Genomic DNA, 25,384 nt, shown 5'->3' on the forward strand with positions numbered 1-25,384 from the left:
TGTTCCCCTTAACCTGCTCAGGCAGTGCTGCTCTTCAGGCTCCCTCTTGGCCCAGCCTCTTTCTAATCCAAGTCTCTCTCTTTTTGTCTCTTATGTTTTAGATCCCTAAAGGTGTTTGTGCTGGTGCAAGAACCTCGGGGCGAGCTTGTCACAGAAGGAGAAACAAAATGGTCTGTGAACCCTGCAGGCAGACACACACTGCCCTGGGAGCCAGGCTGCCAGCCTTGGCTGCAGCTCCCACTCACAAATTCACACCTAAATTGCCCCCAGCCTGGCTCAGCAGCTTGCTCTTCATGGCATGCACTCACCAGCCCTCCCCACGCCTCTGCCAGCCTGGCACAGCTCCTCTGTGACCACAGCCAACACTTGCCCCTGCCAGCACCCCTTGCTGAGGACTGGCTGCCCTCGGAGGCAGAGGCTGAGCAGGGCCCCAGCATGGTCTGTCTGCTGTCCCCCCGTGTCCCTCAGCCCCCCTGAATGTATGCCCTGGGCCAGCAGCTCTCACACGGTGCCTTTAGTGCCCATCCCCTGGGCAGCCTGGAAGGGAGGTGGACTGCAGGTGGAGAACTTCCCCTGGGGCAGGCTCCCAGCAGCTGGGCTGGGGGCTCTCAGGGGGATCCTCTGGGCCCAGGTGCATCATTCAGTGTCCTGCTCCCCCCAGAGCTCACTGATGCCAGCCGCTGCTGCGTGATAGCTCCAGGCTGATGCTCATCCCAAGTGTCCACTGCCTGTGACCTTGCTGTGCCCTGCCAGCCCCAGGCTCACCTCTGAGTGCTGTCTCCTGCCTGTTCTCTCTGCCCCTTCCTCTTTAGCCGCCTCCTCCTCCTCAGACAGGCAGTGGCAGTGTGGGCTGCAGCCCCAGGCCGTGGTGCCCAGGGCTCCGTTGGGCTCCGTTTTGCTCTCGATTCCAGCTGCATGCTCACCCCTGTCGCCTTGCCCAGGTCACCCTGCCCCGGTGGCCTTGCCCAGGCCCCACTGTGTGCTGGCTCCTTGCCCTCTCTGCCTGCAGTTGTCTCCTGTTGGGTTGTTTTGCTGCGTTCCAGCCCTGCCTCCTCTCTCTGCATGGCCTCCTGTGTGTCCTCATCACTTCACTGCTTGAGCTACAGAGTTCCTTTAGAGCAATAAGAGCAGACCCCTGGGCACCCTCCTCCTCCTCCCACCTTGCCATGGACTGGAGCTTGACCCAGGAGCCAGCAGGCACTGTGCCCACCCTGCCCTCTCTTGGGCTCCTTTGAAGCAGTAGCTAAGTGGTGCTGCCTTTGCCCATCTCCTGCAGTGGGCACAGAGCTGCAACATCCCCAGCCCTGGCTCAACCTTGACCTCAGCTGCCCGAGGAAGGCTCAGAGCTTCCTCCCCTCCTGCCCTTGGCTGTTGGCTGCCCCTTGCCCTTCACTGCTGCTGGGAGTTTGATCTGGTACCTGGCTGAGCCCCATCAGAGTCACTGCTGCTCAATCCCTCCTGAGGGCTAACTCAGCGATCAGCAGATCGTTCTGGGAGGGAATCCACTTTGCTCTTAGGGCTCTTCAGCACCTCTGTGTCCCCAGAAGGTGAGAAGAGGGACAGGGAAGCCTCTGGCAGTGAGCTTGGCAGCTCTCGGGCTGAGTTAGCAGCTGCTCCCCGTGCTGTGGTGGCCTGGCCTGTCCCCATTGGGATGAAGTCACTTCGGAGCTGGTGGCAGGCACTGCTCAGAGCTCTTGGCCCTTCCTCATCCCAGATCCCCACTGCTGCTTTTGCTGACACAAAGCCCTCAGCCTGCAGCTCCTGTCTCTGCTGGTGTCTGCCAGCAGCAGCTTCTGCTTTTCCTCCACCTGCAGGGACTCAGGAGCCTGCCCCTGGATGCAGGCGCTGGCAGGGCCCTGATCCACTCGATCCCCATCCCCAGTGCTGCTCTGCTCACTGCACTGCCCGGATCCAGGAGCAGGCAGCAGCAGAGGATGACCCAGCCCTTGGCACCTGAGCGCCTTGCAGGGGCTCTGTGGCACCCCCTGCTCAGGCTGCAGCAGCATCAGAAGCATCTTCAGCATGGGTTTAGCTGCAGGGTTTCTCCTCCTGGTGTGGAATCAGCAGCTGGAAGAATTCCTCCTCACCGATGTGTGGAAATTCCAGGCTGTGCTGTGCCCTGGGTGCCCCCTGCCACCCCCTGCACATCTGAGCAGCTGCAGTGTTGGTGCTGCAGGAGCAGGGACTTGGCTCTTGCTGCCTGGTTTGCTCCAGCAGCCTGCCTGCAGCTTTGGTAAAGTTGGCAGCCCCTAGCTCAGAGCTGCAAGAAGAGGCCTAAGGTCAGCCCAGGCTCAGTCCTCTGCTCAGGGCAGCCAAGGAGGAGCCTCAGCAGGACTCAGCCTCTGCACAGGCCTAAGGACTCTCTGGGGCTGGTTTTTACAAGCTCTGACGTTCCTAATGCTGCCCAGGAGCCAGGGCTGCTCCTCCTGGCACCTCCTCAGCCCAGCAGAAGCCTCCCATGCCCTTTGTTACCAGCTGTAAATAGAGAACTGACACTGGAAGCTGTGGCTCCTGCTGGGTGCTGCTCAGAAGTTCATCCACTTTGATGCTTTTTTGGGTTTTTGTTCTCCTGCCTGAAGTGTCAAAAAGAGACCTAAAAGAAGCCAAAATTCTATTTTCAGAGGCTGCTGTTGAGCACTTTTTTATCTGTATATCTGTGTTTGTGGTTCCAGCATGGGGCCCTGGGTCCTGCTGGCATCTCAGTGTTGTGATTTCATTGCCAATGTGTAACAGGTTCTGGTGTTGCCCTTCCATAGCTGGAGACAGAATCCAACCAAATAAAAGTGCTTCCACCTCGTGCCCGTGGCAGGGGAGTCACCACCTGTGCCAAGGAGCAGCTCCTTCCAGCCAGGCACCTCCCAGGACACTTCTGAGCAGCCAGAGAAGAAAAAGGCTTTGGAATTCTGGAGTGGCTCAGGTTGGAAGGGACCTCAGAGATCATCTCCTGCAACCTCCCACCGTGCCCAGGGACACCTCTCAGCTGGGCTCAGCTGCTCAGGGCCTCATCCAGCCTGGCCCTCAGCAGCACCTGAGCCGAGCCGGAGGGGTCAGAGCAGAGCTCTAGGGCAGGGCTGGCAGCACTCTGATGGGCAGAGGGTAAGAGAACCTCCAGCCTGGCTCTGCCAGGCAGCTCTGGGGCTGTGGGCTGGGCACACATTGCCCCTTCCGAGGGGAGGGCACTGGCTGGGGGCTGCTGGCAGGCTTGGAGCTGCTGTGCAGCTGCCGAGGGGGCAGGGCTGTGGGCGAGATGTGAGCTTGGAGCTGAGGACCCAGCGGAGCCTCTGGCAGCCAGCGAGGCCCAGGGGGCAGGACATAGCCCTGGGTGGGCAGAGGGCACAGAGCTCCTCAAAGCTGCCAGGGTCGTGGGGTCCCTGAGTGGGCCACTTGAGCAGCAGCCTGCCAGGAGGCTCCTGGAGACTTGGGCCCTGAGCCCTGCAGCTGCCTTGCTGGCTTGAGCTGCCAGCTGGGGCTCACCAGGTGAGAGAGGGCAAGGTGCTCTCAGCACCCAGCGAGGAGCTGGTGCCCTCCTGCAGCAGCACAGAGGGGGCACTGCTGCTCAGGGCAGGGGGGTCCCTGCCAGGCCTCTTGGCTGCAGCAGGTTTGGGCTTCTGCTCCCCTACCCAGGTAGCCAGCAGAGCAGAGCCCAGGCTGAATGCAGAGGCTTTATTGTACCACGGTCTCAGCAGTGTGACACAAGCACAGCAGGGTGGGCAGGGGCTGCACAGCCTCCTGGGGGCACCACGGACACACAGGGGCTGACAGGGACACGGCAAGGAGAGACCCCAGCAGTGACTCCTCCTCTGCCCCCACCAGGGCCAAGGCTGCCCCTCACCCTGCATCCCCTCAGGCCTGGGCACAACTCCAGGCTCCCAGCAGGAGCAGGCTCAGCCTGGGCACAGAGTGATGAAGGAGTCCTAAAGGCTGTGCCAGAGCTGCCCTGTGTCAGCTCCCAGCTGAAGGCACTCCTGGGCCACCCCTGGGGGCTGCCCCCAGAGCTAGGGGGGAGGCCCAGGGCAGGAGGCGAAGCTCCCTGCGGTGCTCTCTGCAAGCAGGGACTCAGGTGCAAGGAGCAAACGAGGTCTGGCTTTAGGGGCTGGGGGAGGAGGGATGAGGCTCCCTCAGCAGGGGCTAGCTGCTGGCAGCAATGAGATGAGCAGCAAAGCCAGGAGGTGTTGGCACCAGCACAGAGCCATCTGGAGCCTCTGTGGCTTCGGCCAGCTCCAAGGAACAATTTCCCTACTGCTGGAAACAGACTCATGGAAGGGGCTGGAAGGGACCCCAAAGATCCTCCAGTCTCACCCCCTGCCACGGTGGGGACAGCTCCCCCAGCCCAGGCTGCTCAAGGCCTCATTCCCCATGGCTTTCATCACTTACAAGCTTGGAGCCTCCACAGCTGCCCTGGACAACCTGTCCCAGTGCTCAGCACCCTCCTGGGGAAGGCTTTCTCCCTCCTGTCTCATCCCAATCCAGTTTCTTCCACTTAGGAGCCATCCCCTCTTGTCCTGCCGCTGCAGGCCTCTGCCCAAGGTCCCTCTGCAGCAATCCTGCAGCCCCCTTCAAACACTGGAAGGCTGCCAGAAGGTGTCCTTGGAGCCTTCTCCAGGCTGCACCCCCCCAGCTCCCCCAGCCTGTCCCCACAGCAGAGCTGCTGCAGGCTCTGATCATCTTCGTGGCCTCCTCTGGCCCTGCTCTAAGAGTTCCATAACTTCTGTTCCATTGCATTTATAGAGTGGAGAGGAAAAGCAAAGTGCCCAAAGCCAACCCTGCAGAGAGGCAGGGCCTGGGGGCACAGGGGGCAAGCTGCAAGTGCTGGGTCCTTGGGAGCCAGCAGGAGAGGGCCTGGGTCACAAGAGCCTGGAGAAGCTCGGCTGCAGGCTCCTGCCCCACGCTGCCAGAGCTGGCTCACAGAGAAGCTGCTCTTCTCCCCACCCTGCCCAGCACCACCACATCCAAAGCCACATGACAGGACAGTGGAGGGTCCCTGCCCCCCCAGGAGAGGTGCAGGAGCTGCAGCCACCTCGGGGGGGCTGGCTCCCAGGGGCTCCTCACACTGCTCGCGTCTCCGCCTCGATCTTCTGCTCCCCGTGCAGGGCCTCCTGCTCCTGGGCCTGGGCCAGGCTCTGCCTGATGGCAATCTCGGGCCCCCCCCCGTACAGGGTGCTCAGGTAGGTCCAGGTCTCCTCAGAGATCTGCCCATAGTCAGCGCCTGCAAGGGGCAGCAGCAGAGTCAGGCCTGCAGCCCTGGGAGGGACAGGCTGGTGCCCCACAGCCTGAGGATGTCCTCAGCCACCTCCCCCTGCTCAGCCCCAGGGAAGCTGAGCCAGGAGACCTGCTCCAGAGCCACCGAAGCCCTGCTGGCAGCTCTGCTCTGCACAGCACAGCGTCCCCAGTCCCCATGGGGCACCTCTCCCTTCCCCAGAGAGGAGCCAGCCAGCACCAGCCTCACCCTGCTTGACTTGCACATGGCCCCCGGCTTTGGTGAGTGCGATCTTGCTGTTGTCGATGGGCCCAGGAGGCTCTGCAGGAGGAGAGCAAACCTCAGCCCCATGCTGCTCTCCATGGTGCCACCAGAGCCAGGGTATCCCCGAGCCAGGTCTGCCCTGCCCTTGGGGCCTCCAGCCAAGCCCAGCGGCTGCTCCCAGCCCCACTCAGGCTCCAGCCACAGCAGCCAGCACTGAGGACCTCCCCAGCAGACCTGTTCCCACTTCACCTCTCACCCCCCCGAGCCAGAGGTCTGCAGCTTCTTACCATTGTCCTTGCCCTTGACAAAGGCCTCCCACTCGCGGAACCACTGCATGCTGATGCAGTAGATGACACTGGGAGACTCCTCTGCCTGGAAGGCCTTGTTCAGCTGGGGAGCAGGACAGAGACAGGCAGGATGCAGCTCCTCTCCTTGCTGCGCTCCAGAACCACCCCAGGCAGCTCCCCCACCCTCACAGCCTCCTCCTGCTTGCCAGCCCTGGTGGCCGCAGGCAGCCACGCACAGCTCTGTGCTGCTCCAGCTGCCTCGCTGTGCTGCAGGCCCCTGGCCGTGCTGGAGAGCATGTGGAGCCTCCCCAGCAGCTCAGAGCCCTGCCCTGGCTGCTGCCAGCTGCCCCCCGTGCCCACCTTGATGAAGGTGTCGATTTCGATGCGGCGGCGCTTGGCCAGGGCCTCGATCTCCACCTGGCAGATGGAGCACACGTAGAGGTGGTTCACAGCAGGGCCTCCCCCAAACCTGAGCACGGGAGGAGAACAGAGCTGCAGGAGCATGGAGATGCTTCCCAGCCCTGCTCCCTGCTCAGCTGCAGCTGGAGGAGGGCAGCCTGCAGCTGAGCTCTGTGCTCTGCCTGCCATGATGGAGCTCAGCTGGCTCTGAATGAAGAGGCTACACCAAAGCCCAGCCTCTGCCAGCCCTCACTGGGCACTGCCTGCCTTTAAGGGCCCCGGGAGGGGGATTGTGCCCTGGTCACTGCCCCAGGTGTGGCACTAACCCCAGGCTCTTCGGGAGGCAGCAGGAGGCAACTCCACTTACCTGTTGTAGAGATACTCCCACACGTTCTGGGGCAGGATCACCACCAGGTCGTCAATGTAGTGGTACTTGTTGGGAGGGATCCCTGTGGAGGGCAGGCAAGAGGGGCAGTGAGGCAGGAGGCTGGCAAGAGGGGCAGGGGTAAGGACTGCTGCTGCTAAGGACACAACTGAGAGGGGCAAAGCTTCCTTGCTGGGAACTCCAATCCCAGAACTGGTTCCTTTGCTGACAGGAGGCAGCTCAGAGCCTGGGGAGGGCTCTCAGCTTCTCATCCAGTGCTGCGTTTCCAGATGGAGATTTGTGATCTCGAGGGCAGGAGAGGCAGGACAGCAGAAGGTGCCAGCAGCTCTCTGCAGCTTGGCCTGGGTGCCAGCCTGGCTGCCAGGCACCCTCAGGCAGCTGCTGCCTTAGCTGCTTGCTCCAGCTTCGCCTGGAGAGCCAAATGCAGGCTGCAAAGTGTTGTCTCCAGCACTGCTCCACCCTGGGCAGCAGGACCATGGGCTCCTCGTCCCCTCCTTCCCAGAGCAGCCCTGGACACAGCTGCAGCTTTCTCTGCGAAGCAGAGGCAGAGCTGAGAGTTGCCATTCCCAGGTGCCCAGCAGGGCCTCACCCCCGTGAGAGCAGAGGAAGGTCTGGTTGGTGATGGGCCCGGGCTCGGCGAAGGTGTTGAACTTGTTGAGCCACTCCCTGGAGATGTAGAACTGCAGCAGGCTGTGCTCCTTCATGCTGGCCAGCGACACCACCTTCTGCCGCTCCCGCACCGCCTCCTCGCTGCTCTTCCTGCAGCAGGGGAGGCAGAGGCAGCGCTGCGGGGCCCCGGCCGTGCCAGGCCGGCCCCGGGGCGGGGGCCCGCGGGGTGGCACCGCTCACCTGTAGAACAGGACATAGGCCTCGGCGCCCTGCACCGCGCTCTCGTGTGCCTCGCTCACGTACTGGTCGTCGAACTCGTACCACTGCCCGTTGATCACGTTCTGGCAGTAGGCAGTGTAGTGCCCACCTGTGGCACGGCAGAAGCAGGCTGCTGGGGCTGGCAGCGGGGCACCGGGCAGGCCCAGGCCGAGCTCGGCAGCACAGGCAGCACCAGCTGCTGCCAGAGAAGAGAGAAAGAGCAAAGAGCCCAATTCACAGAACGGGTTGGGTTGGAAGGGACCTTGAAGGTCTGCTGGTGCCAATCCCCTGCCATGGGCAGGGGCACCTCCCACTACCCAGGCTGCTTAGGGCCTCAAACAACCAGGCCTTGGATACCTCCAGGGAGGGGCATCCATAACCTCCTTGGCAGCCCATTCCTGGTCAGGCAATCTCTGCAGGAGCAGCGGAGCCTGGCACTGCCACCCTGATTTGTCTGTCCTGGGAAGGGCCTGAGAGACCAAGGAACAAGAAAGGGTCTGGGCTGGCCCAGTGCTGAGGCTGGCACAGCTGCAGGAAGCCATCAGGAGCTGCTTGGTTCTCTTCCCAAAGGCTGGGGAGCAGAGGACAGGGCTGGTGCTGCACCTGCCCCGGGGAGCTGCTGGCACAGAAGGACTTGGACTCACTGCCTGCTGTGCCGTGGTGACAGATGACTGAGAGCAGGTCGTAGGTGGTGATCTGGGAGACACACTCCTTGGCCAGGAAGGGCCTCAGGTCCAGCCCCTCCAGGGGGAAGGAGACATGGCTGCTGATCTTGAAGGAGTACATCACCTCGTGCCGGAACCGCTTCAGGTGGATGCAGAGGATCTGCAAGGACAGGCAGAGGGAAGCCCGAGGCAGAGGGCGGCAGCGGGCACTGAGCTCAGCTCCTCTCGGCCAGCAGTGCTGCTGGCTCATCAGCTGAGGGCAGGGAGGGGTCTCCTGACTGGCACAGCACTTGGCCACCGCAGAGGGGCTGCTTCTGTCCTGCCTCCAGCCTCCCAGCTCCCTCGGGGCTGCTGGCAGCAGGGCAGGTGCCCCGGGGCCGTCCCTCACCTCTGGCAGCCGCAGCACCTTGCAGTATTTGACTCCATTCCGCAGCCTGGGGGAGAAAGGAACCAGCTGAGAGACCCCAGGGCAGAGGGACGGCAGAGGGCAGGGCTGGACCTTGCTGGCTGTGCAGTGCCAGAGGAATGCAGCAGCAGCAGACCCAGGCTGCAGCAGCACTGCAGCTTCCCCTGCCAGGCCTCATCTCCAGTCACATCCTTCTGCCTTTCTTCCCCCCTGCACCTCTGCCACCTGTGCCCAGCGACCTCCCAGAGCAGAGCTCAGCACAAGGCAGGGCAGATGGTCCATGCCCCTTGGCAGGGCAATGCCCAGGCCCAGTGTCTGGCGGCAGACGTGAAGGTGAAGGTGCAGGAGCAGAGCCCAGCCCAGGGGGTGCAGACTCACTTCTTGCAGCGCTCACAGCTGTACATATTGTCCCCTGCAGGGCAAGAGGAGAGAGCAGCTCAGAGCACACAGCACCTCCAGAGCGCTCCTCCAGCAGCCCTCCTTTGCTTGTGCTGTCAGCCTCACTGAACACAACTCACCCTTCAGCTCATCTGCTGCGAAGAAGGCAGCCAGGCAGTCCTCCAGGGTCACCACAGGCCCCCAGAACCAGCTGGGGATGCAGGACACCACGAACCTGCAGAGGGGGCACCGAGGCTCACGCACTGAGCAGCTGCACCCTGGCATGCAAAGGCCCAGCAGGTGCTGGGTTTCCTCCTGGCTTGCAGGCCCTGAGCTCCCCACGTCCCAGAGCAGCAGGCAAAGCTGAGCTGGCTCTCCCTGCTGCCCTTCCCACTGTGCCTGGTCAAACTGGGAATGACTTGGGAAACTACACCGGGAATGACTGCCCTGGGGGCCAAGCCTGAGCCGAAGGCAGAAGGCAGTGAGGACTCCTCAGCTGCCCAGCAAGTGCTCCAGGGAGTGGGGCCTGCTGGCACTCCTGCCCTGGCACTGCAGGGCACAGCAAGAGGGGCAGCAGAGGGCCCTCACCTGCGGATGTAGTCCATGATGAAAGCAATCCAGCCCTGGGAGGCGTAGCTGTCCCCACAGCTCCCTGCCTTGGCTGGCACGTTCTGGTAGATGGCAGAGTGCAGCTTGGCCAAGTCCTCCTTCCCCGGGATGGGGAGGGACAGGTCCTGGAACGTCTCCACTGTCGTAGAGACCTGGAGATAGGCAAGAGGAAGAGGTCTGGGCTCTCTGAGCAGCGTGGGGCTGGGCCTGGCCTTCAGCAGCTCTGCTCACTGCTTGGGTTTGGGCTAGGCCAGAAACTGGAGCTGGCCGTGAGCAGCTTGCTCTGGGCAACGACTGCTCCCTGCTGCCAGCAGGGCCCTTTGGCATGAGGGTTCCTGGTGTGAGTGGCACCCTCTGGGCCAGCTCAGTGACATGGGCAAGAGGACAGAGCCTGCAGGGAAACAGCTCCTGTGCCTGCCCCCTGCTCCACTCAGCTGGGCTGCCCCGCTGTATGCCACAGCGTCTGGAACAGGGGCACCACCTCCCAGCAGAGGTCTAGGAGGGAGAGTAGGCTGGCACACAGCAGGGCACTCACCCTGTCACAGGTGAGGCACTGCACCAGGCTGAGGATGGAGCCGTCGAAGATGTCGGAGATGACACTGCGGTAGCGAAGCTCCTTCTTCTTCTTGCCAGAGGCCTGCAGCTGGGCTGGGGGCAGACAGGGCACAGACAGGGCACACTCAGCTGCCCCCCAGCCTCCCAGCCGGGCTGGGAGCAGACAGGGCACAGACAGGGCACGCTCAGCTGCCCCCCAGCTCAGCGGTGCTGCAGCCACGCAAGGCAGTGGCAGGGCCAGTGCCGCCCTGCATGTTCAGACACCGCTTGCACGCCTGCTGCCTGCTGCCTGCTGCCTGCTGCCTGCTGCCTGCTGCCTGCTGCCGCCAGGAGCGGGAGGGGCTGTACCTTTCTTCAGCACGTAGGCAGGGCCCATCCTGGCCGGGCTGGAGCGCGGAGGGCTGCTGGAGAGCTTGGAGTGCAGGTCGGGGTGGGCAGGGCTGCAGGGCCTCGACGGGCAGCGCACGTAGGCGTCGTTGTCAGGCTCTGTGCGGGACAGAGCAGCAGAGCTCTGCAGAGGAGCCCAACTGGCAAGGGCAGCCCAGCTCTGCCTGCCAGCACCAGGGCTTGCCCAGTACGCCCAGTTCAGTGCCTGCTGACTCGTTCGTGCAGGCTGGGGGCTGCAGCTCCCTCCCTGCACAGAGCTGTAGAGGACAGCTCAGGATCACAGCTACAAAACCCCAACCTGCCACTTGTTCACACTTGTGACTGCTGAGGTTTGCCAGCTCGCTCCTGGCTGCCTCCTGCACCCACGCAGCCCTGCAGCCCCCGGTGCCAGCTGGCAGAGGCAGGGCCTTGCAGAGAGAAGCTGTGCAGGTGGAGCTGGCTCCACACCTACACCTTCACTGCTGCTCCTCTTTCCCCTGACACACACCACTGCACAAACCCCACAGCCCACGGGGGCACAGCCCTGCTGGAGAGGCCACTGAGGGTAACCTCGGGTGGAAGGCCTCTGCCAGCCCCAGCAGGCAGTCACAGTGCCCGGTGCCCACCGCTGCCCCGCCAGGCGGTCTCTGTGCAGGGCGGCAAAGAACAGTGCTGCCAGAGGGCTGTACCTGGTGTCCTGCACGGGCTGGCAGGACCAGGAGCTGGCAGCATCTCGGGTGAGGCTCTGCCATCCACTGGCATCATGGTAGTGTCAACATCTGCGTCCTCGTCCACCTGCTCCGAGTTGCTGCGCCGGTGCCCGCAGAGCTTCCTGTCCTTCATCCTCTCCTTCTCCGAGATGCCCCTGCCGGCCTCGTCCTGGATCAGCAGCTCAGTCTCGGCCAGGGAGCTGCTGCTCACGCCCCCGGAGGTCCGGCTCTGACCATCGCCTTCGCCCCTGTCGCTGCTGGAGTCGCAGGACAGGAACTCGTCCTCCGAGGGGCTGCGGTCGCCCTCCCGCTTGTCCTCCTGCTCGGCGCCCTCCAGCTGCCTGCTCTCGGCCGCCAGAGGCTCCTTCAGCTCCTCGTGCAGCTGATCCATCAGGCAGCGCAGGAACTCCTGAGTGTCCTGCAACGGCAGCGCCGCCCTCGCACACGGCCGCGGCAGCAGACGGCTCCGCCCGCAGCCCCTTCCGATGCTGCCCACCGAGGGAGACAGCGGCAGGGGAAAGGGCACTGCTTTGGTGCCAGCCAGAGGCAGCGCTGGAGGGGAAACCTCATCTAAAGCCCACTCCAGCGGCGGGGGGAGAGGGTTCTACCAGAGCTTAGCAGACCACTACAAATGGGCACAGCTCCTGAGCTCCAGCTGCTCCTTCTGCCCACCAGCAGCACGGCTGCAGCCACAACACTGCCCACATCCCACTGCCAGAGGTTGGGTCGGGCCCCACCTGCTGAGCATAGCCCCTGAACATGGGGTTGACCAGTTTGATGCCATGGGACAGGCTGCTGGGCACGACGTAACTGGGTCTGTGGAGACAAAAGGAAATCACTTTGCTTGCCAGGCCTGCAGCAGGGACACCTCCACCAGCACAGGTTGCCCAAGGCCTCATCCAACCTGGCCTTCAACACCTCCAGGGAGGAGGCATCCACAAGCTCCCTGGGCAACCTGTGCCATGTCTCCCCACCCTCACTGTCAAGAATTTCCTCCTTATCTCCCCTCCCGGAGCTTAAATTGCTCAGCAGTGGCCCAGAGCACTCCCTTACTCTGTCTCTCCTGCAGTGCCACAGGGAGGCTCCCTGTACCAGTGCTCAGATTAAGGACAAGCAGCAGTGGATGGAAGCTGCAGCACAGGAGGCTCCACCTCAGCACAAGGGGAACTTCTTTACTCTGCTTCACAGAGCCTGGCACAGGCTGCCCAGAGAGGTTGTGCAGACTCCTTCTCTGGAGCCTTTCCAGGCCTGACTGGATGTGTTCCTGTGTGCCCTGAGCTGGACTGTGTGGTCCTGCTCTGCCAGGGGGTTTGGACTGGATGAGCTCCTTGGGTCCTTCAACCCCTAATATCCTGTGAGCCTGTGAGCCTGGCACTATTCCTGCCCCTGGCATCGGCGTGCCCAGGAGGGCACAGATCTGCTTGGGGAAACCCCAGCACCTCCACCTCTGCAGCACTTGAACCCTTGAAGGGCAAAGGCCTCCCTGGTGAGTGCCCGCGGGGGCTGGGTGCCCACTCACCGCCTCCTGTGCCAAAGCTCCGACACCAGCTTCTGGTAGCTCTTGCACAGGGCTGGCTTCTTGTCCGTGCGCACCAGGCCCCCGCACTCCAGAAAGAACTGTGTGAGGGGGGGGCTGCAGGGGAGAGGGGGCAGCTCAGGGCACAGAAAGCACTGCCCTGCTCCTGCCCCAGCCTGCAGCCTCCCAAAAGCAGACCTCAGACCCTGGCTTCAAAGGGAGGGAGAAGGAACTGCAGCTGCAGGCCTGGAAGTGACAAAGGCTGATCTGAAGCTGCTGCCAGAGGCTGGCTCTGGCGCTCAGGGGCTGGCTGGGAGTGAGAAGGGCTGCCAGAGTGGCACCAGCAGCAGGCTGCAGAGCTGTGCCATCTCCCATGCAGTGAGCTCCCAGCTCAGTGGTGAAGGTTCACTTCCAGAACTGCCCTGCTCGCTCAGCCCTGCTGTGGCTCCTCACCTCCTGCCCCAGCCTGGCTGCTCTCCCCCTGCAAGCCTCAGGAAGGCCTCAGCTCAGAGGCACTGTGGCCACTCCGTGCTGGCAGAGGAGCCCCTGCCAGGCCTCAGCACCTACCAGTTGGAGAGCGCCTGGAGCGCTGCGTTCATGTAGCAGGAGTTCCCGAGGTTCTTCATCCCGGCGAGGCCTAGGGCAGAGACAGGAGCAGCGTCAAAGCCTGCCCAGCTGTGCTGCTGCCCACCCTGCCCCCAGAGCAGAGCCAGCTCAGCCCCTCCGAGGCAGTCTCCACACTCTGCTGCTGGGGCAGGCCCTAGGATCAGCCCCCCAGCCTGGCACAGCTTGCTGCAGTCACCTCTTGGTTTCAGATCATCATCCTCGGACTCAGACTCGCCTTCGTCGGCCACTGCGATGGGAACAGCCCTCAGAGGGTGAGCAGGCAGGGGGCAGTCCTGGGGCAGAGAAGTGGCACCTGAGAGGCCTGCTCTGAAAGCCCTGGGAGGGACAGCAGCCAAGGCACAACCCAGCCAGCCCCACAGGCACTGCAGAGGAACCTGCTACAGTGTCTCTGCTGCCCTCACTAATGCCAGGAGGTGGAAACAGTGCCTCGGGGACACGCAGCAGTGCCCTGAGCACCTCTGGTCTGACAGCTGCAGCCTCTGTGGGCCATGCCCTGGCACCGAGGACAACGGTTCTGTAGTCTGGAGACTAAACACCCCCAGCTCCCTCAGCTGCTCCTCCCCAGCCCTGTTCTTCAGGCCCCTCCCCAGCTTTGTTGCCCTTCTCTGGCCATGCTCCAGCACCCCCCAGTGTCCTTCTTGCAGTGAGGGACCCAAAACTGAACCAGTATTTGAGCTGTAGCCCCATGGAAGGGGCCAGGAAGGGCTGAAACTGAAGCCAGAGTGGCCAACAAAGCCATCTGCAGGTCTTCTTGCTGGGAAATCCCAGGCCCGGTAAGCCCTGGGCACAAGAGCTGCCAGCAGAAGAAAGGCCTGTCTGTGCCAGGCTGGCTCAGCAGCAGCTGGGCAAGGGCTGTGGCTCAGACCCACCGTGGGGGCAGCAGGGGGCAGGCGAGGCTCCAGGAACACCTCCCGCTCGCAGGCGTAGCACCAGACGCGGAAGGTGGTCAGGTTCACCGTCAGGTTGTGCTTCTTGGCCTGGGGAGCCAGAGGGGAAACCATGGCCCTGGCCCCGGGGCAGGGCTGGAGTGCCCCCTGAGGGAGCTGCCAGCCCCTGCCCACCAGGGAGGGCCCCGCGGGGCAGAGTCACCTGTGCGTGCAGGGTGCTGTGGTCGGCGAAGGACTCCCCACAGCCCACGTAGGGGCACCCGACCTAGGAGAGAGCAGAGAGCCCGTGGGCACAGCAGCACAGCCCTGCCCGGGCTCCCATCAGCTCCTGCACCGCCCCTGCCACTTCCCTGACCTGCTTCGGACCCAGGCCCAGCTGCAGAGCACAGCATCGTGGCGTGGGAGGGCCGGGAAGGGCCCCCCGGAGCTCACTCAGCCCAACCCCTGCCAGGGCAGCTCACACGGCTGGGTTTGGAAGCTCTCCAGAGAAGGAGACTCCACAACCTCTCTGGGCAGCCTGCTCCAGGGCTCCAGCACCTCAAGTCGAGGTGGAAGCTGCTGGGTTGCAGCTCCTGACACTGGACACCACCAGGAGCCTTGCTGGGAACCTGAACTGCTTCAGAAAGCAAAGCTGGAGCCAGGCCTGCACCCAGGCCAAGGCTCCCTTCCAAGGCAGCTGCTCCACTGGGCAGCTCACCTGAGCAGTCTCAAGGTTTCTGGGCATCCCAGACTGCCCCAGCCAGTCCCTGTGCCACCCTGGGTCCCTTCTGCACTGCTGCCCTGGGTGTCCCCTTCTGGGGTTCCACAGCTGCTAGCAGAGGCAGGACCCAGCCAGAGTCACCAGTGGGCATTTTATTCATTGCTGCTGGGACCAGCTGAGGGCACTCAGCTCTGGGTGAGCTCTTACATCCTGGCAGCTCTGGCAGCCCTGACAGCTCTGGCCTTTCACACAGGGGATTCCTTGGAACCTGAAAACCAGTGGGCAGCTCTCCTGTGGCCCCCACCCTGGGGTGCTCTCCAGTGCACTCCTCTGTTTTGCTGCAGTGGTGCCACAGAGCAGTTACCTGAAGACAGGCCCAGAGGTTTGGTCCCACAGCTCCACAGGACTGGCAGGTTCCCTGCAGGGATGACAGAAGGAGGTTGATTGCTTGGCTGGGTTGAAGCAACCCAAGGCCTTCAGAGCTGGGAGTCTCCTCTAGCAGGGGCCCTCACCACCCTGCAGCGTTTCACTCTGCAGGCTCTGAGCCACGTTTGGGCAGGAGAAGAGGGCAGAGGTGGCTCAGACAAAGCCTGCCTCTGCCCGCAGGCAGGGGCCGTCGGCCGGGCGAAGCTGCTGGCCCTCCTCTTGGAGGCAGGCAGCATGTTCTCCAGGGAGCCAGCATGCAACCCCGAGCACCACAGCTGCAGGGGGAAGGACTGAGGGCAGGACACCTCCTACCTTGGATTTGAGCAGCAGATCATCCCTGGTCACCTCCCCTATGGAATCCAGGTGGGGACAGACATCTCTTGTGTCCCCCATTCTCACCACCGCTGCCCGGCAGCTGATTTCCTAGCCAAGAAAGGACAGCTCCCGTCAGCCGCAGCCGGGTTTGCCCTCCCGGCTCCTAGGAGGAGAACTCGGCAGGGTCTGTGTGTTCAGGAGCACAACACCCACCTGCAGGGTTCAGAGACCAAACCCGACCCGCGGGCACTGCCACCCTGCCTGCCCTCTCCGTGGCCGCCCGCAGCAGGGGGCAGCCCTGCAGCAGCAGACGAGAGCTGCCCCAGCCCTGCCTGCCTCACACGAGCTGCTCCTGGCTCCCGAGCCCGACCGGACTGCTCAGCTCCCCTCTGCCCCCAGGCAGGGGCTGCCCTGTGCCAGCTCAGCAGCGGGGGCGGGAGCTGAGCTGCCTCCCTCCTGCCAGGCACACACAGGCAGCAGGGGCAGAGACAAATCCACTCAGCTGCTGAGCATGAAACTGAGGTGAAAAGGGCACTGCAGCCCGTGCCAGGCACACGGTGTGCTGTGGAGGGGCTTCCTGCTGCCCAAGCTCTGATGATCTGCTGCTCACACCCACCACGAGGCTTCAGCACACCTTCAAACATGGTAGCTGGCATAGAGAGCTGGGCCAAGGGGCAGCAAAAGCTCTGGAAGACAGAGCCAGGCCTCCGCCCCTGAGGATTCACCACTTCAGCAGTAGGCCCAGACCTCTGAAAGGCTGCAGAAGGTGTGCCAGCACTGTGCCAGCCTGCCCCAGTGCTGTGCCACCCCAGCAGCACCAGCATGAAGAACTTCCCAGCTGCACAACAAACACTTTGACGGGGGCCGTGGGGACATCAAAGGCTTTGCTCCTGTCCCAGCAGCAGGCAGCTCTGCAGAGAGAGGAGTCCTGTGTTGCTGGAGCAGTGTAAGTAGCCTCACTGGTGGCAGCTAAAGAGGAGAGGAGAAGCAATGATCACAGCCCAGCTGCAGCCAAACCCTGCCTGCTGCAAGGGAACCAGCCCTGGGGAGCCCAAACCACCTGGCAAGCTCTGCCAAGAGCCCAGCGCAAGGCTGCCAGCCTCGGGGAGAACTCCCAGAGTCACCTGGCCCCAGCCACTACAGCAGCACAAAGGGAGGGAACAGAGGAGCCAAGGAGCCTCAGCAGCACCTGCCTGGGCAGCTCCTGGCACCTGGGCACGACACAACCCCAGGCATGAGTCCACAGCAATCTTTCCCCAGTGCTCCTCAGGACTGGCAGAGCAAAGCAAAGCAGGAGGGGAAGGAATGGGATTTGCATGCCAGAAAGCAGCAGTGGCTGTGGCCAGCAGCTGGGGAAGGGGAAGGGAAGCTCAGCAGCCCCAGGCAGCTGCAGAGCAGCCAGGGGCACGGTGCAGCAGGGGATGCAACAGACAAGTGACAGGAGCACAGAACCACTGAGGGACAGAGAACTGGGACACCTCCAGGCTCTTGGCTCCTTCCACCAGAGCCTTCTCCAGAGGCGTCAGCTCGTCCAACTCCACCCAGCCAGGCAGCAGCACCCACGCCCTGCTTGCTCCTTCTCCTTCCCTGGCTTCTATCCCTTTCCCAATAAGCAAAAGTGGTTTACAATGCTCTCAGCCCCATCCACCCTCACAGCTCAAGCTGGGTGGGAGCTGGGTTTGGAGCTCACTGTCTGCTGGCTGGGGTGGGTTTAACTCCTGCTGCGGGACCCCTCCTCAAAAGCCAAGCCACGCCTGCAGGCTCCCCCACACGGGCATCTGACCTCCCCCAGGGCTGCCCTAACAGAACAGGCAAAGTTCCACCTCCGCCTCCCAGCCCTGCCTGAGCACACAGGGCAGGCTTGACCTGTGCCTGCTCACAGTCATAGGCTCAAGAAGGGTGGCAGAGCTCCTCCAGCCCCACTTAGCCCCCGGCCCTACCCAATCAAGCAGACCATGGCACTAAGTGCCCAACCCAGGCTTGGCTTGAACACCTTGGAAGTGTTCAACCCCGGCTGCCCACGGCTTTGCCCTCAGCACACACAGCCCGCGGGTGGCACACTCGGCCCGCGGTGGTGCCCAGGGAAGCACTGCCACGCAGCTGGACCTGCGCTGTGCTCTGTGTGCTGGGCAGAGAGGAGCTACTCAGAACAGGTCCTTCGGCCTCCCTGCAGCACGGCCGTGGCAGCACAGCCACGAACGTGTCAGAACAGTTCCACAGCGACTGCAACCTACTTCCAGCGGCTGAAGCTGCTGCCAGAGCGCGGCGCTGCCTCGGCTCCTCGGGGCCGTTTGCTCCAAGCGGCTGCGAGGTTTAGCACCACGGCCAGAGCAGCTGGCAGGGATGTGAGGCACGCAGAGGGGCCGGGCAGCGACCGCGGGGAGGAATGAAAGAGGTCCTCACACTGCTCATCCGCACAACAACTGCCAGCTCTGTCCCCGCGTCTTGCATAACCCCCCCGGCCCCAGCAGAGCCTGCAGCTGCTCGCAGCAAGATGTTATGCTGGATACTGGAGGCCGAAACGTTCCCGGAGCCGCCTGCTGCCGAGGGAGAAGCAGACGCCAGGCACTGCCGGTGCCCAGCTCGACATCTGCAGCACATCGCGCCCCGGGAGCAGGCATTTTGCGCGGCAAAGGCTCCGGCAGGGATGCGTCGCTGCGGGCCGGAGCCGGCAGCCGTGCAGCGGAGCGGCACCTCACGGGACGTGCTGCCCTGGAACCCCGCAGCGCGGCAGGCCCCCGGCACGCAGCCAGCCCTGTCCCAGCAGGGGCTGCAGCTGCACGGAGGGAAGCCGAACGCAGCAAATCCTTGCCCGTGCCGCCGGCTGCACTGGCGGGTCGGGGGCGCAGAGGCTGCTGTCAGCCCGGGGGAGGCGCTGGGCCCTAGGAGCTGCAGGGCCCACCCCTGCCCGGCACCGCGGGACGCCGGAGGCGGCGCCCGGAGCCCCCCGGTCGCTGCTGCTGCATCATCCCCGGCCCGCCGCGGCCGCTCCCCGCGGTACCGCATCCACGGCGCAGCGGCCGCGATAGGCCCCGGCCCGATCGCCCCCCGCCCGCGGCGCTCTCTCACCTGCGGGATGCTCGGGGCGCCACCGGCCCCGCTCCGCCGCGGGGCTGTGCCTCGGGCCGGGCCGCCGGGTAGGCCGCAGGGCCCGGAGCGGGGAAGGGCCGCGGCGCCCCGAGCAGCGCAGCGAGGCGGCGGCGGAGCGGCGGGCGAGGCGCAGAGCGGGGGCCGGGCCGCGACGGGGCGGGGCGCGGCGGGAGGAAAGGAGGCGCCGGCGGCGGCGCTGCCCCTGCGGGGAGGCCGTTCCCGAGGGGCCCCGCCCGGAGCTCAGCCCCCGGCAGGTGTCCGCGGAGGGGCGAAGCCCTCGGCCGGGGGGGATCCCCCGCACGGCCTGGCGCGGGGCGCACAGCGCTGGGTTTGGCAGCAGCTCGAGGAGGCGCGGCCCGGTGTGGAGGGGCCCGGGCGGCGGACAAGCGCCCCGGGCAGCCCTGACAGGCAGCGCCGCCCGTGCGTGCCCGGGATCTGGGCGGGGCACAGCTGGCGGCCGGGGCACAGCTGGCGGCCGGGGCACAGCTGGCGGCCGGGGCACAGCTGGCGGCCGGGGCACAGCTGGCGGCAGGACGCGACCCGCAGCCGCGGCCCGGGCCCGCTGCCGGCGGAGGGAGGAGCCGCCCGGTGCGGCGCAGCGCTGTGACGCCTCCGCGGCAGACGTCATCGCCGTGCGCGCGGGCGCGGGCCGGTTGCGCGGGGAGCGGAGCGCAGCGGAGCGGTCGCGGCGCAGCGCAGGAGCCGCTGCCATGCCGGGCCAGAAGTGCTTCCGCCGGCGGAGGGACGACTCGGAGGAGGAAGAGGAGGACGAGCAGGTCGCGGAGGAGGTCAGGTGCGTGGGGAGCCGGTGGAGGGCCCGGCCGGGCCTGTTGCTCGCGGGAGCACAGCGGGGACCGGGGCGGGACCCGAGGCCTGCGGTGGGCAGCAGTGCTGTCCGCTCCCGCCGCGCCGTGGCTCCGCTCGGTAGCCCTGCTGCCTCGCACCGCGTCTAGAACGCACCCGCGGGACGGGGCTGGGCACCGGCGGCTGAGGAGGCAGCTGGGGGCTGAGGGTGTTCCGCCGCAGGGGGGGAGGCTGAGGGGGACCCTCTGCAGCTCCCCGAAAGGAGCCCGGAGCCGGGGGGGATCGGCCTTTTCCCTCAGGACGCGAGGAAGTGGCCTCAGGTTGCACCAGAGGGGGTTCAGGTTGGACGTAAGAAGGGAGGAGGCTGAGTCCCCGAAGGTTCTGCGTTACCTGCAGCAAATAACCCTAAATGAATTCGTTCAAAGCCAGCCAGGGAGGCTGAGTCCAGCGGCTTTTGTTCCAGGTTAAAAGTTGAGGAAGCCAAAGAAGTTCAGAGCCTCCGAAGGAGACCCAATGGGGTGAGGTAAGGGACAGCGCCCCCCGGGGGTGCCTGTGTGCCCCCCAAGGGTGCCTGCCCTCCGGGGTGTGTGCCCTGCAGGCAGGAGGTGTCACAGGGAAGTTCTCTCCTGCTGTCTGCCTGCCTTATACCTTGGCTAGGGCCGGAACCATTTTGACAGAGGAGCCTCTGCATTGAGGCCTGAGGGTGGACACAAGGGAGTTTGGCCCAGGCACAGCATCAGTGAGCAAAGCCTGTTCTGCGTCCCAGCCAGGAAGGAAAAGATTGGATCTTGAGTGGATCTCTGAGGTGAAGGAACTGGGGTGGTTCAGCCTGGAGGAGAGGAGGCTGAGGGGAGACCTGGTTGCTCTCTACAACAGCCTGAAAGGAGGCTGCAGCCAGCTGGGGGTTGGTCTCTTCTTCCAAGGAACAAGTGATGGGTGAAGAGGAAATGGCCTCAGGCTGCACCAGGGCAGTTAGGGTTGGACACGAGGAACAATTTGTTCCCTAAAAAGTCGTCAAAGCCTGGCCCAACTTGCCCAGAGCAGTGGTGGAGTCCTCATGCCTGGAGGGGTGTCAGAGCCTTGGAGATGTGGTGCTGAGGGCTGGTGGTGACCTGGCAGTGCTGGGTCCATGGCTGGTCCTGAAGATCTCTTCCAAGCACAGTGATTCTTTTGTGCCACCCTCGGGGTTTAAACTGGAGCCTTTCACACCTCATCCATCCTCATTCCCCACTCCTCTGCAGCTGCTGCTGAGGCCTGAGCTGTGACTCACTGTAAGGCTCTAGAGTGTTGCCTGCCCAGGACAGGGAGAGCTTCTCCAGCCGTGTGGAGGGGCTGGGCAGGTGGTGGTAGTACAGTGGGAGGCCATCTGCTAGCTCTGGAGGGGGGGAGGGAGCTGCAGGGCTGCCTCCTTCCACTGACTTCTGTCTGCTTTCTCCATCTGCCTGCCCAGTGCTGTAGCTCTGCTGGTGGGAGAGAAGCTGCAAGAAGAAGCAACACTGGTGGTGAGTGCTGGAGCTCTGCTGGCCTCGGTGCGAGGATGTGAGATCAGTGTGGCCCAGCTGGCCCCTGGAGGCTGGCCTGGGGCAGAGCTGGGCCACAGCTCGGCACAGAAATGTGCCCTGTGGCTTTGCCCAGGCTTGGAAGGGTGGCTTCAGCATCTCTCACTGCTCCTTCTCTGGCAGGATGACCCATTCAAGATAAAGTCTGGGGGAATGGTGGACATGAAGAAGCTGAAAGAAAGAGGCAAGGACAGGTGAGAGCTCTGCAGAGCCCTGCCTGGGCTGCTGTTACATGGCAGCTGGGCAGGAAGCAGCCTCGTGGTGTTGTTTGGAAGGGTTCAGCATGGTGCAGCCTGCCCAGATACTGTTACCCTGAACCCCCAAACCCAGCAAACCACACCCCCCCCCAGCCCCAGCTCAGAAGCCAAATGAAAGCTCTGTAAATGTTGTGGCTTCCCTTCAGGATTAACGAGGAGGAAGATCTGAACCTGGGCACTTCCTTCTCAGCTGAGACCAACAGGAGGGATGAGGATGCTGACATGTGAGTTGTGATGGGTTCTGTCTGGGATGTGGAGCCTGGGACTGAGAGAGGGCTGAGAGCAGCCCTGGAGAAAGAGCCCTGGGGGTGCTGGCTGCTGAACAGCTCTCCAGGAGCCAGCAGTGCCCTTCTGGCCCAGCAGGCAGCTGTGTGCTGGGCTGCAGCCAGAGCAGTGTGGGCAGCAGGGCAGGAGAGGGGATTGTGCCCCTTGGCTCTGCTCAGACTTCACCTCCAATCCTGCCTCCATCTCTGGCATCCCCAGCTCTGGCATCCCCAGCACCACCAGCCTGGTGGCATTGGGTACCAGTGGGGGCCTTTGGTGCTGGGTGTGGAAGGGTTTGGAGGTCTGATCACTGCCTGGGGAGCTGTTGGGATGATTCCTTCCTGTGCCAGCCCCCGGGGCCCTGCCGCAGCCGTGCCCAGCAGCGCTGCCACAGAAGCAGAGCTGACTGCTGCGTGTCCCTGCTGTGCTGCTCCTCAGGATGAAGTACATTGAGACTGAGCTGAAGAAGAGGAAGGGCATTGTGGAGAATGAGGAGCAGAAGGTGAAGCTGAAGAACGCTGAGGACTCCCTGTACGAGCTGCCGGAGAACATCCGCGTCTCCTCGGCCAAGAAGACTGAGGAGATGCTCTCCAACCAGATGCTGAGTGGCATTCCCGAAGTGGACCTGGGAATTGAGTAGGTGTCTCCTAGATCTGCTGGCTGTGGCCTGGCTGCCCAGGCTGAGCAGCTGTGGCCAGCAGAGCTGTGCCTGCCTTAGCCCCGGTTTGGCTCCATGTACCCAGCACGGGGCTGGGGCTGCGGTGCAGCTCACCTCTGGGACTGCTGGGAACAAGGCTCTTGATGTTTGCGTCTGGCAAGTTCCAGATCTGCTGATCCTCCTTTTTGGAGGAGTAATTTGTGCTCTGCACTGACAGAGGAGGCACCAAAGGGGAGAGCTTCACTTTTGCCTTTGAACCAAAGCTTTTGTCTCCGTGGCAGTGCCTCCTGTCGCAGGGAGCACTTCAGACCCCCCAGACCCAACCCCTCTGCCCTTCCTTTCTCAGGCTCAGGGAGGTTTCTGTTTTCTTCTAGTGCTAAGATCAAAAACATCATCTCCACAGAAGAGGCCAAGGCCAAGCTGTTGGCAGAGCAGCAGAACAAGAAGAAGGACAGTGAGACCTCCTTCGTGCCCACCAACATGGCTGTCAACTACGTGCAGCACAACAGATGTAAGCCTCGGGAGCCCTGCCCCAGGGGTGCTCCTCTCCTCTCTGGAGGGCAGCAGGTGCTGGGACAGAGGCTGCTGCAGGAGGAACTGGCTCCTGTAGCAGCACAAGCAGCTACCTGCTCCCCTTGTCCCCAGAGCCCACCTGGCTGGGCCTTCTTCTGCCAGCCCTTATCATGGAGCAGGACCTGCTCCTGCCATGTGCTGGCTGTCAGCCTGCCTGTGCTGCTTATCCCTGGGCACTTGGGATGCTTGTCCTGAGGCTTGGCTGGGGCAGCTGCAAACCAGCTGTAACAGCTGCCACAGAGTTATCCACCTGAGCAGCACTGCTGCAGCTCCTGGTGCTTAGGAACAACTTCTGCTCTGCAGGAGTGGTCAGGACTGGCACAGGCTGCCCAGGGAGGTGCTGGAGGCTGCATGCCTGGAGGGTGTGCAAGAACTACGTGGCCATGGCACCTGGGGACGTGGGTCAGCAGCCATGGTGGTGCTGGGGGATGGTTGGGCTGGAGGCTCTCAGAGGCTTTGCCAGCACTAACAGCTCCATGTTTGTGTCATTCCCCCTCCAGTCTATCATGAGGAGCTCAACGCTCCAGTGCGGAGGAACAAGGAGGAGCCAAAGCCGCGGCCGCTGCGGGTGGGGGACACGGAGAGGCCAGAGCCTGAGCGTGAGTGGAGCTCTGGGGTGGGGGACATGGAGAGGCCAGAGCCTGAGCGTGAGTGGAGCTCTGGGGTGGGGGACATGGAGAGGCCAGAGCCTGAGCGTGAGTGGAGCTCTGGGGTGGGGGTCACGGAGAGGCCAGAGCCTGAGCGTGAGTGGAGCTCTGGGGTGGTCCCAGGAGAGGCCCTTGGGGCTCCTGGCCGGAGCAGTGATCTGGCTCTTGTCATCTGCTCTCTGGGTGTCTGAGAGGGCACTGCCAGCCCAGACGAGGGCAGTGCACCTGATGCACACCTCCCAGGTTCCCCCCGAGGAGGATGCCTGGAGGTGGCCAAGGGTGGAGCAGCAAAGGTCACCCCTGCCATGTGTCGCCAGGGCTGGCTGCCAGCTGCAGTAGCAGGAGGTGCAGGGCTGGGCAGCACTGGAGCCCAGGGGCAAGAGGCTGTGGGAGGGCAGTGGAGGAGTGCAGCAGAGGTCCCCTCTGCCAGGACAGGAGGTCACCTTCCCTTCTCCCCCCTCTGAAGGGTCTCCCCCGAGCCGCAAGCGCCCCCTGAACGAGAAGGCCACAGACGATTACCACTATGAGAAGTTCAAGAAGATGAACAGACGCTACTGAGGCCCTGCCTGCAGCCTGCTCCGCCTCCAGCCGCGCCTGGGGCTGGGCCCTGCAGGGAGAGTCCCTGCGGAGCTTGGGGAATCAGCTTGCAGGAGCTGTGACCCCCTTGGAGAGGTCAAGTCCTGTAGATGACTTCTCTTGAGCTATAAACCTTCCTTCCTTGGAGCAGGAGCCTCTGTGCCTGGCACTTGGTAGTGACACAATCCTTGTTCTCACAAACCCTCCCCTCACTTCCTCAGGGGTCTGTCCTGGGCCAGTGCTCTTCAGCATCTGTCAGGGGTGTGGGCAGTGGCACTGAGGCACCCTCAGCAGGTTTGCTGGTGACACCAAGCTGTGAGGGCAGGGATCCATCCAGGAGGATCTCACCAGGCTTGACACGTGGCCAGTGCCAACTGTATGAAGGTCAACAAGGCACAGTGCAGAGTTCTGCAGCTGGGTCAAGCCAACCCCAGGCACAAGTCCAGGCTGGATGCAGCCCTGAAGAAAGAGCCTTGAGGGTGCTGGGTGCTGAGCGGCTCCCCAAGAGCCAGCAGGCAGCTGTGTGCTGGCTGCAGCCAGAGCAGTGTGGGCAGCAAGGCAAGAGGGGATTGTGCCCCTTGGCTCTGCTCTGCTGAGACTTCAGCTCCAGTGCTGCTGTTCCCAGCAGCAGAAGGACACAGGAGGATTGAGAACTGCAGCTGGCATGTCCTGCAGCTGTGACCTGTAGCTGGCACATCCAAGAGCACATCTGTCACTGTAGCTGGTGGCTGTCCCTGGCCAGCTGAAGGTCTCTGGTGGGCTAACAGCTCTGGCACAGACCAGAGGGCCGTGGCTGAGGTTCCTGCCCTGCTGTGGGAGCGATCCAAGCATAGAGAGCTGCACCTGCAGAACTCGCTGGCGTGCAGCAGGCAGCTGCCAAGGCATTTCCACTCCAGCAAGGGCTGGGCTCCATGGTGCCCAGCTGCCTGCCCAGGCGCCTCTGCCCGGGTGCTGCTTTGGAGCCCCCCTGGGGCACTGAGAATAAATTCAGTTTGCTCTTCGTGTTGCCTCTGTGGTGTGGTTGGTTGTGTGTTGGCTCAGCGCTGCTGCTCCTGAGCCTGGCTTGCAGCTGCCCTGGGAGAAGGCACGGCCTTGGCTCTGCCCGGTGCTGCCCTGCTGGCTCCGGCACCAGTGCAGGGACAGCAGCGGCCTGGGGTCTGTATCTCGGCAGCACAGCCTGGTGTGGGTGGGAAGGGACCTTTAGAGCTCATCTGATGCAGCAGCCAGCAGGGACAGCTCCAGCTGCCGCAGGGTGCTCATAGCTCCAACCACCCTGCCCTGGGCCGGGGTCTGTCTCCACGCCAACCACTTTGTTCCTTCCACTCTGTTAAGCTTTCCCCCCCGGTTTAAAGCCATTGCCCTCAGCCTGTGGCGGCAGGCCCCGGCTCAGAGCCGGT

The 25,384-nt window shown here is 63.6% G+C and overlaps 3 protein-coding genes across 3 annotated transcripts in view; 2 read left to right on the forward strand and 1 right to left on the reverse strand.

Annotated features, from left to right (window-relative positions):
• Positions 1–2,820, forward strand: part of FNBP1 (formin binding protein 1) — a 66,916-nt gene extending 64,096 nt beyond the window's left edge. Inside the window, exon 18 of the mRNA XM_064171021.1 lies at positions 102–2,820. Within this exon, the coding sequence (XP_064027091.1) occupies positions 102–109 (8 nt within the window). The 3' untranslated portion in view covers positions 110–2,820. The remainder of the gene's footprint in view (positions 1–101) is intronic.
• An 829-nt stretch (positions 2,821–3,649) lies between these two features.
• Positions 3,650–18,745, reverse strand: USP20 (ubiquitin specific peptidase 20). Its single transcript, XM_064171016.1, has 24 exons — positions 18,629–18,745; positions 15,557–15,667; positions 15,183–15,236; positions 14,321–14,383; positions 14,101–14,208; positions 13,407–13,503; positions 13,172–13,241; positions 12,608–12,721; positions 11,826–11,904; positions 11,068–11,506; positions 10,361–10,498; positions 9,993–10,105; positions 9,437–9,609; positions 8,989–9,083; positions 8,849–8,882; positions 8,453–8,498; positions 8,044–8,224; positions 7,382–7,508; positions 7,122–7,291; positions 6,515–6,596; positions 6,109–6,217; positions 5,749–5,851; positions 5,447–5,518; positions 3,650–5,206 (listed from the first exon to the last, which is right to left on the reverse strand). The coding sequence occupies exons 2-24, from the start codon at positions 15,635–15,637 to the stop codon at positions 5,046–5,048; spliced, it is 2,709 nt and encodes a 902-aa protein (XP_064027086.1). The 5' UTR covers positions 15,638–15,667; positions 18,629–18,745; the 3' UTR covers positions 3,650–5,045.
• Positions 18,746–19,259: 514 nt separating this feature from the next.
• On the forward strand, positions 19,260–24,988 carry C35H9orf78 (chromosome 35 C9orf78 homolog). The gene is made up of 9 exons (XM_064171034.1): positions 19,260–19,442; positions 19,917–19,976; positions 20,904–20,955; positions 21,136–21,206; positions 21,416–21,493; positions 21,972–22,169; positions 22,566–22,702; positions 23,265–23,363; positions 23,878–24,988. Exons 1-9 carry the CDS (start codon positions 19,360–19,362, stop codon positions 23,967–23,969), a joined length of 870 nt encoding a protein of 289 aa, XP_064027104.1. The 5' UTR covers positions 19,260–19,359; the 3' UTR covers positions 23,970–24,988.
• Positions 24,989–25,384: the final 396 nt, after the last annotated feature.

This window comes from Pogoniulus pusillus, chromosome 35 (genome assembly GCF_015220805.1).
Source record: "Pogoniulus pusillus isolate bPogPus1 chromosome 35, bPogPus1.pri, whole genome shotgun sequence".
Lineage (NCBI taxonomy): Eukaryota > Metazoa > Chordata > Aves > Piciformes > Lybiidae > Pogoniulus > Pogoniulus pusillus.

What these genes read in the sequence shown, in the direction of transcription:
- USP20 (XM_064171016.1), bottom strand. Translation starts at nt 15,637, where the DNA reads ATGGGGGACACAAGAGATGTCTGTCCCCACCTGGATTCCATAGGGGAG. An exon ending in TGCCTACGTGCTGAAGAAAG is followed by an intron (nt 10,106 to 10,360) that starts GTACAGCCCCTC and finishes GTCTGCCCCCAG; the next exon opens with CCCAGCTGCAGGCCTCTGGC. An exon ending in AGTGCCTCACCTGTGACAGG is followed by an intron (nt 9,610 to 9,992) that starts GTGAGTGCCCTG and finishes GCCTATCTCCAG; the next exon opens with GTCTCTACGACAGTGGAGAC.
- C35H9orf78 (XM_064171034.1), top strand. Translation starts at nt 19,360, where the DNA reads ATGCCGGGCCAGAAGTGCTTCCGCCGGCGGAGGGACGACTCGGAGGAG. An exon ending in CAGGTCGCGGAGGAGGTCAG is followed by an intron (nt 19,443 to 19,916) that starts GTGCGTGGGGAG and finishes CTTTTGTTCCAG; the next exon opens with GTTAAAAGTTGAGGAAGCCA. An exon ending in GGAGAGGCCAGAGCCTGAGC is followed by an intron (nt 23,364 to 23,877) that starts GTGAGTGGAGCT and finishes CCCCCTCTGAAG; the next exon opens with GGTCTCCCCCGAGCCGCAAG.